This window comes from Tinamus guttatus, unplaced genomic scaffold (assembly GCF_059628265.1).
Source record: "Tinamus guttatus ecotype Peru unplaced genomic scaffold, ASM5962826v1 Tinamus_guttatus_pri_ptg000693l, whole genome shotgun sequence".
Classification (NCBI taxonomy): domain Eukaryota; kingdom Metazoa; phylum Chordata; class Aves; order Tinamiformes; family Tinamidae; genus Tinamus; species Tinamus guttatus.
In genome coordinates this window covers 205,455-215,003 of record NW_028289227.1, presented here as the reverse complement: position 1 = coordinate 215,003, position 9,549 = coordinate 205,455, and the positions used below count along the sequence as shown (strand labels likewise).

At 44.4% G+C, this 9,549-nt stretch overlaps 1 protein-coding gene across 1 annotated transcript in view; it reads left to right on the top strand.

The window, feature by feature from the left end:
* Positions 1–2,909: 2,909 nt before the first annotated feature.
* Positions 2,910–9,549, top strand: part of LOC148591858 (CUGBP Elav-like family member 4) — a gene marked incomplete at its 3' end in the record, with an annotated part of 126,956 nt that continues 120,316 nt past the window's right edge. The window contains exon 1 of the mRNA XM_088536669.1: positions 2,910–3,404. Within this exon, the coding sequence (XP_088392795.1) occupies positions 3,125–3,404 (280 nt within the window). The remainder of the gene's footprint in view (positions 3,405–9,549) is intronic.

Genomic DNA, 9,549 nt, shown 5'->3' with positions numbered 1-9,549 from the left:
AGGTTTCTCATTCAGGAACAGTTTGGCAAAGTCTGGTTTATATAAGACTATACCTGTTTAAAATCCAGTACAGCCCCTTATACATGGAAAAATATATATATATATATATAAAAGAAAAAAGAAGTGCTTATGGGGTGTAACTTGTTTCCAGCCACGGGAGCAGCTGTGTTCATCTCAGAGCCCTTGTAGCAATATTTGTGTCCATGTTATTTCATCCTGCCACCCCTCACAGCTGTGCCTGTGCACCAGGGGGCTGTACTGGAACGGCATCCATTTCCCAACACCTGCACTCCCTGCGCCGGGAAACTGAGGTGCGGACCAGCCCCAAGTTTTTAAAAATCTGTATCTAGGTATCCAAAAGCCGACGTCACTGAGCAATGAAATGACTCGTTTCACTGCCCTGCTCTTTTAATTGGTTTTCATTTGGGATAAACTGTGATTGCGGGCAAAGTGGCCTGCTCGTGGACAAGGTGTTAAAGAGAGGTGGAGGCAGTTTCAGCTATAGTGGATATTCCTTTTAAAAAGTACTCTCGGAGCAAGCCCCTGGGCTCTGTCGCAGGGGTGCTTTTAGGGTTTGGAAGGATCAGATAATAAGATTTTCACCGTCCTGGTTCAGGGTGTGTGGGGGGTGCCAGAAGATTTTTGTTCCACTAAAGCTTTTGTTGCTGTTGACGATTTTTTTTTTTAACCACAGCCCAAGGCAGGATTTGCAAGCGGAGGAGTCGCAGGGCTAAGAACGGAACAACCTTCCCGCAGCTCCCGGGCTGTCAGACCTCCCCTCTCTTATCTTTTAAACGTCGGTACCAAATGCCCAGAAAGGGAGGACAGGGAGCGCCCGGGAGGGCGCAAACAACGCGCTGCGGCTCCGCGGCCACACATGCGGCAGCTGGCGGCAGCTGCCTCCCCATTAGCGGCCGAAGATCCTTAAAGAGCCGTAAAAAGCGGCGAGAGACTCCGGGGCTGCCGGGGGCAGCACCTCCAGGTGGGGGCTCGGGGTCCCCCACTCCTTTCTTCCTTTCTCCCCCCACCTCGGGGCCGCCCCCTCGGGGCTGCCCCTGCCCCGCCGCCGCCTGCGGGAAGCGGCTCCGTGGCCACTGCCGCCGCCTTTATCCGCCGAAGGAAGGGAGGAGGAGGAGGAAGGCAGGAAAGCAGCCACCCGCCCGCATCCCCGCACCCCGGATCTGGCCCCTCGCAGGGGACCCTCACTGGTCTGGGCACCGCAGCCGCGAGAGTAGTAGTGATATCTCCGCCGCCTGCATTGGGTAGCTTTTTTGTTATTTTTTTTTCTTTCTCTTTTTTGTTTTCTTTCTTTTTTTTTTTTTTTTTTTGGTTGGGGAAGGGAGGAGGAAAATCAGGACGCCGCTATGTTGTTAAAACGAAATCCCAATACATTTGAGAAGTGGCCCTCGCTACATACAAAGGTTGCTTTATCTTATTTATTTTTATTAATTTTTAATAAAAAAAAAATAAATGCATGCTGGTCCATAAAGCATGCGGGAGCGTTGCAAATGTAAACAGCCACCCTCTTTCCGCGGCTGCCCCTGCTCGTCCCCACTCGCACGAGTTAACGTCGCCCTCCGCGGGGGGACGGGCGGCCGCGGCGGGGGGGTCCCGCTCCCAGCGCCCCCTCCCCCCCCGGGCCCCGCCGCCGCATCCACAGAGGGAGCGGCCGGGAACAAAAGCCCGGAGCCCCCTTTGTGCCGAGGGGGCGGTGTAGAGGGGGGGGGGGCGGTTCAGGCCAGGTAACTCGGAGGCCGCTTGGAGCTCTCGCCTGCTGCTGTTTCCCCGAGCTTCATACCCGCACAGATTGAACGGGAACCGGGGCGGGGAGATGCAGGGCCGGGCGGGGGGAAGTTGCTCTGAGCACGCGCAGCGCCTTGTTTTGTTACCGTCCGGATTACTGTTATTATTATTTGGGGGCCAAGGGGCAGTCGTGTCCTTAATCCGAGCCTGCCGGCCCTCCCCAACCCAGATGCTGCTTTCCTCCCCACCGCACCGTGCACTTTGGAGAGCTTTGTTCGGATAAGCGACTCCCGATCCCTCATGGCTACAAATTACGATTTATGTTTCTATCAGAGAGAGGCAGAATATCCTGATGGCTTGAGAGTCGGGCAAGGAAATCTTACCTAATCAATCCCTTTCCAATACACACATACACACACACGCGTAGCTAGCATGGGAGATAACGCCCGCGCTGCTTGTATGCAAAATAAATATCGGCAGCCTGAAAATTAACAATAGCCCTCTCGATTTTTTTCCTCTCCCTCCAAAGACCTACAATAATACAATTTGCGTCTTTCCTAGCTTGATGTCATCATCATCGGCGTAATTAAAGAAAAAAAAAAAAGAGCATGCATTTTTTTTAGATGCAACAAGAACAGATATAGTAAAGAGAGCTTGTAACATCATCACCCCCACCACAGCAAAAGCAACCTGAGCCCGAGGATTCGTCCGTATCTGAACTGCTTTTATTATCAATTGCGAAACCATATTAAGAGTAAATAATAAACAAGAGGCACCATCATAATAGGAAAAAGTCAGAACGCCTTGCTTTTTTTTCCCCTCTCAAATAAAATGCAGCTTTCCCAATGTTCACTGAAATTATAACGACAGCGATTGATCAGAGGGAAAAAAAATCATCATCATTGATCCTAAAAACGCAACCGTTGCCCTTTGCTCACTTGGCACAATAGGAATTAACTGTCTCTCAAAGAGTCATGCGCCTAGTGCTATTTATAGCCAGGGACTGTGTTGGAAGATACCATTAAGCTTCTGGCAGGCAGGCAGACGGGGGGGTGCTGGGCTGGGAGGAGGGAGTTTAGGCAGAGTAGAGGCAAAAGCAAATCTCCCACCCCCAGCTTCCCTTCCGCGCACACACACACAAGTCCCGCACTCACACCTCACCCCCTAGTCTGGCTGGGAATTTGAACCGATCCAGCCTGTTTAAACGGAAAGGACACAGATCTTCAATGTAAAAAAAAAATCAGATCAGACCCAGAGCGAGAGAGAGACGGGGAGGGAGGAGTGTGTGTGTGTGTGTGTGTGTGTGAAAGAGGGAGAGAGAGAGAGGGAGGGAGGGAGAGAGGAAAGAAGAGGGGGGAAAAAAGGAAAGAAGATTTTCTCTATGTATATAAAGATGGCCACGTTAGCAAACGGACAAACAGACAATACCAGCCTGAGTAGCAATCACAGCAACTCCAGCACCAACGGGCATATGAACGGATTAAACCATAGTCCCGGAAACCCATCCACTATCCCAATGAAGGACCACGATGCCATTAAGCTCTTTATTGGGCAGATCCCCCGTAACCTGGACGAGAAAGACCTCAAACCGCTCTTCGAGGAGTTCGGGAAGATCTATGAACTGACGGTGCTGAAGGACAGGTTCACTGGCCTGCACAAAGGTGAGTTACCTCCTGAACTTTCCCGGGAGAGATCGGGAGAGGAAAGGATCCTCTCGCTCCCTCTCTGCCTCTCTTCCTGACTTTCCTTTCGATTTCATTTCATTTTATTTCATTTTCGGCTGCCCGGGAGCGGAGGCGGCTGGCTGGAGCAGAGGGAAAGAAATAATAGACCCTCCTGGAAAGAAAAGAGAGAGAGGCAAAGAAGGGGGTTAGCTCTGTTTTATTTCTTTATTACTATTTTTATTTCTTTTCCCCCTCCGCCTTTTTTTTCCCCCCTTCGCCACTTGACAAAACCCCGAGAGTTCAGGCGCCAGAGCGGGAGGCTCGTCTGGCAGGCAGCTGTCCACAGTCTGTGGTGCTGAAAAAGATTAAGCCGATTTCTTTATTTATCTTTGGGAGCCGCACATTTTTCAGCGAGGCGTGTGTGTGTGGATGTGCGCGGAGCTGGGGAGCCCCTATTTTACAACTGTTGTGTGTTAGGCACCGATGCTTTTTTTTTCCTCCTCCTCCTTTTATAATTTTTATTTTTCATGTCATCGGGAGGGTTCTATAGTTTTAGTCTGCTCCAAAAGGCTGGAGGAGAGTGAGTTGCTCAGGGGGTTCATTCATTTTTTTTTTTTTCTTCAGCGTGGGAACAGGGATATATAAACAACAATAAAAAAATGCCCATCTCAAGTTGGAGGCGGGGGAGATGAAATCGCAAAGTGTGTGTGTGTTGGAGGGGGAGAGCCAGGAGGAATGGGTTGCAGTTCAATTCCACCGGGAGAGAAGTCTCCAGGCAGGCATATTCAATGCACTACTTTAATGTGCCCAAAGTCCATCTTGGGAACTTTTTGGGTTTCCTTTCAAGGAAGTGGAGACGTGCTCCCCGTGTGATGCACTGCTCAGTCTGCCTCTGCTTGCTCCTCTCCCTGCTTAGACTCTCTGGCAGAGCATTTCAGACAGAGGATGCAACCTTTTAGGGGGTGGGGGTGGGTGTATGGAGTGGGGGGAGATGCTCGGATCTCCGGGTAGGAAAGTAGGACTCATGGGGAGGAAGTTGAAGGTAATTTGCATGGTAGCTCTGCTTAGGAGCAGGAAGGACCTGGGAGCAAAGCAAGCCACATCATTAACTCAGGTTCTGTAAATGTGTGTGGGGGGTTGTGCATCTATTTTATTAAAAAGTAGCATTTAAAAATAATAATAAAAAGAGAAATCAGACCCCAAAGTGAGTGGGGTGTGACTGCAGATCTAGTTCAGGAGAATATACATTTTTTTCGGGGGCTACAGGGGAATGGAAGTTGCTCTGTTAACAGAAAGGTTCCGTACAAGCCTCTGATCTAGCCTGGTGGACTCCAGGCAGGGATAGTCACTGGGAACAGCATTATTGGCTTCCCAGCTTTCCAGCTGCCTTGGTGAGTTGAAAATCTTAAACTTAATGGCATGTTTAGGAAGAATCTCTTCCCCCTTCCCACTCACTCCCCTCCTCTCTTCCACCCTCAGGAAAAGCAAATGAAAATACCAGACTGTGCAAACTACCAGTATCTCATAGGCTGGAGAAAATATCTAGGAATCGGAGATTGGGGATGCAGTCCAAGTTATAGGCTATTTCTTCCATCCTTCTTTGCTAGTCCTTCCAAACACCTGTGTCTTATTTGTAATGAACAGTGTAACCCTTCAGAACCTCGTTTTCCTTTTAGACTAGCTTCCTAGAAACAACATCCAGGTCAGATGGATACCGCTTAAACAAGATATTCATCCTATAATAATTATTAATAATGGCAATAAAAATAATAGTAAATAGCATGAGAAAGGAGAGGTCCTGGGAGGTTCTGCCTAATACATGAAGCGTAGTGAGAGTAGCCACTGAGCCTCTGTGTGTACGCATGTGTTTGTAAAAATTATCTCAGGTCTCCTTAAAATAAAAATAACAACAGTAAAAGCTACATCAAAGAGAATCTCCTCAATACAATGTAACAGAAACCTCTGAGCTAACATCAAGATAAGAGATTTCTTGGTGTGTGTGTGGAGAGGGGGATATTTTGCTTTGTTGATGATATTTTATTCTTTGGTTCTGTTTTAAACCTGCAATTAATCAAGCTATGCACTAACTTTAATTTCTATTTCATTGATGTGATTCTGCTTCTTGCAGTTCACTTGTACTATATGCCTGAATTCATAGACACAAACTCAGGAATAGGGGGAGGGACAGAGAAAGAGGGGGATCATTTATCTTGCTTGGATGTGTTTAACACATATTCCTGAATTAAGCAAGATCCTAACTTCATTTCCATTCATTTCACTCTGCTTTAAAGCTGTAGCCTAGGAAAAAAGCCAGGTGGAAAATATTGCCACCTCATCAAACCAAATTGCATAAGTTCATCTTGAAAGAAACAGTCATTTTTAACCTCCTAGAAGTTCTGGACTTTGGAGGGAAAAATGATGATGATTGTTATATCACTGGCAAAGGCTTGAGTGAAGCTTCAACAGGCATTGAGTTGCCAGCGTATCAGAGATTGGTTTTATTTAATACATCCGAGAAGAGTTTGAACTCCTTTCTAGTGATGACACTGATTTATTAGTTAATCCTGATAAAAATGTGCCTCTGGCTACCTGGAAAAAATTACTTTCTTGCCAGTAGTGATTAATTACTATTAAATCAAAAAGCACGATGGGGCTATGAAGGATGAGGTTTGTGTTTGGCTTTATTTTATTTCTTTTCTTTCCATTTTTAACACATTTTTCCATTTCCCTTCTCTAAATTCAGTCATATGAAGCATAGTATTTTCTCAGATCTTATTTTTTTTGCTTTTCTTTGGAAGCAAGCTGAAGAACTGCATAAATACAACCCAGCTTGACTCAAAGAGGGTAGGATGACAATTCCATAAGCAATGCATAATGTTTATACATCAATTGATCCATCACTCTCAGTTAATTTCATTCCTAATCCAGGGTATGAGGCAGTGATGTACCTTGAAGGGTTAATATTGCTTAATAGTTTATTTAAGTGTATGGAGAACTAGATGGTGTGTAGTGGGGAGAAGGTGTGCTGGTGTTGGGGGTAGGGAAAGGAGGATTCACTCAGAATTAAGAACCTGAAGACAAAGTAAATGATCATTCTCCCCACCCAAGAAACTACGGAAAAGGGAGCGCCAAGTCCCAGGTTCTGTCACCAGCAGCCCAGCCTGATTCCAGGCCAGACAGCAAGGAAGAGGCAGGGGAGCTTGATCCTTCTACAGGCACATAAAGAAAGGGATGCGGAGAAAGCAGCCTGCCAGGGAAAGCAGGAGAGGATTGCCAGATCCTAGAGAAAATAAGCTTTCCTAGCATGAGCTCAGCTGCTACATATTTCCCCAGCCCTCACTTCTCTTCATGTGGGGCAGGGATGGGCTCCTGCTGTGGCACTTTGTTTTAGTGTTCGGAAGAGCTGAGATCTGTGGGTAGGGATCTACTGGAGCTGAGCCGAGCCATTCACACGCTTACATGTATGCACATATATGTGTGCACATGGAGTTAACTAATCACATTTGAACAATTTAGCAAGCCATTCATTCATAACTTCCCTCCTTCTTATATCTAGCAGTGGAATATGCTTAAAGGCTGAGTTACTGGGAGACATAAAGGTTAGTGCTCTCAGGACAGCCATATTATAATGCATTATCTTTGTAGTCATTTAAGGCCAATTTAAGTGGTATTTAGTATAATATTTATGAATTAATGTAATCTAAATATAGGACTGTCCCCAAAGGTTTAAACAGCCTTTTCTATTGAAGTACACTTGTACCCAAGCCCTGGAATGTGTTTTAATTTAAAACACACAGGTCTCCATAATATTCCATTTAGGAATTTGGAAGAAATCTGTATTCCCCACTTAACCAAGATTTACTGAAACACACGCAGGTGAGTACACTTAAAGAGTGGAGATAGTGAGCAGTGGAAAAACAGGAGTTTTTCATAGACCTGAAAGCCACGACATTCTTTCCACCCTTATGTAGAAGGAAAAAAAGTATAAACCCCATAAAACCTCTGCAAAATCCACCACAGCAGCCCTGTGGTTAGGACGGTGTACCTATCTGACCCAAGCCTCATGCGACAAGCAGTCAATGCAGCTAGAAAAATGCAATACAAGAAGAATAGTTTAGTTCTTCTATTGCTTATTCTTCTCAAAAGTATACATAATTCTGGAATTTAAGACACCTGGGGGGTAGGTAAGCAAAGCTTCTGTTCATTATATTATATTGTGTTTGATTACAAAGGTAGATGATAGATAGATTAAATCCTTGTTAAGGCTAAGCATGATTATGAAGATTTTAGATACCTCAGAAATTTTGAGGTGCAGTGACAATGAATGTTCAATTAAGAAGATATATTTGTATATACGTATAAATGTATAGATTTGTGTGTGCATACACATACAGAAAAAGAGGGATGTATACATATTCATGCAAATAGCCTTTGGGAAATGGAAATTTAGTTGAAAAGAAGCACGACGTAATACAGGTGCTGAATAAACTCCTCCATAATTGAAACATAAGGCTTGCCTGGCTGAAAGCAACACATACAGCATTTAGTATGGTAGTAAACCAAACAAGTTTTAGGGAAGTAAATGCACAAATAAACTAGAATAAAACAGAGGAGGCTTTATGCCTTAGGTCTGAAGAACAACCCCTTAAAACAATCAAAATGCAGTTGGATATCTTGATGGGAGAGAGAGAGAAAAACCAACCCGCTGTACATTTATAACCTCCTATACAGATGAGCATCTATGTATATTTGATAAAGTCAAACAACCCAGATGATTGCTTCATAAATTAGGAAGCTATATGTTACCTCTTTTTTTTCAGGGGTCTGAACATGAATTCTGGTATTTAAAAGCAGCTGCAGCCAGTTATGATGCTGTTCTTGTGGTTATGTCAGCATTTCCAGTACAAACTCCAGTTTTCAGGGATCTCTTGCTTGGCTGTTAAGTTTTGCACTCAGCTGAAAGCTGTTCTCCAACTAATCCTACTACCATATCAGCTAGTCATCCCTATGAGAATGTGTTTGTTTTAAGGTTACATAATGTGGAGGAAAGAAAGAAAGAAATTAAAGTTTGTGTTACCGGATCTTTTGTTTCTTCTTTTACTTTTGTTAGCTTAAATTTTTCTTTTTTTATACATTTATAGATTAAGATTGTTCCTGCCCATCAATATCTACATATACTGGTGCCTTTGGCCATTTTATGGGAGGTAAAAAGGATATATTTTCTTTTTTTCTTTTTTTTTTTTTTAAAAAAAAAAACCCCTCTTTTCTTCAGAAAATAAAAATAGTGAGGACAACCAGGTCTCATAGCATTTACCTGGTCAAAAGACGGTTTTAATTAGAGGGTAGAGCAGGAATTTATTAATTTCTGAAGAATAAAAAATTAAACACAGGAGAGTTTGGATTTTTTTTGGTTTTATTTTTTATTTCTTTTATATTCAGCCAGAAGAGAACAGGAATAACAGCACTAAAATAGGTGGTAGTGGTGGTGGGGGTGGATCAAGGCTACTTTACAACTTGGATGAAAACCTGATTCTGTATCCCACATCTGGTAGTAACTAGTATAACAGACAGGACCTTCTTTAGTAGGGGATTCACATATTATACTATGCACATAGTATAATAAAAGCCAGGAAACTGATGGAATAGTTTTTTTAAGTTGTTAGAGAGTAACTGGAAATTTTGCCTGGGTAGAGAGTGAGTGAGATTGCGGAAAGTGTCTTGTTTTCAACGGAAGAACGGATTGCACCCATAAGGAAAGAGGATATAGGACTTTCTGTGCATGGTGTACAAAAAAGCAAGAAGCAAAAGTGGCTTGAGGACCAAGGAAGGCCTCCTATAGCCTTAAGGTCTGGAAATGCATAGCGTTTGTCCTCATTGATCGAAACATAGCCACATTTTTCAGCAAGACATCAGGGTGTTTTTTATCATGCATACCCTGTGCACATGCATGCCAGCCATGCTGACGCGACAGACCATAACGACACTAAAGGAGCTGTTACCATCCCTCCCGTCAATCAAGTGTGAACTGAGGCGGGTTTATGTGACAGGAGGTAATGGTTCCAGAGGAGCAAAAGTGGGGAAGATGGTCTAGGCTCCTAGGGCAGTTACCTGCATCTAAAATAGAGCAGAAGAACATCGGATA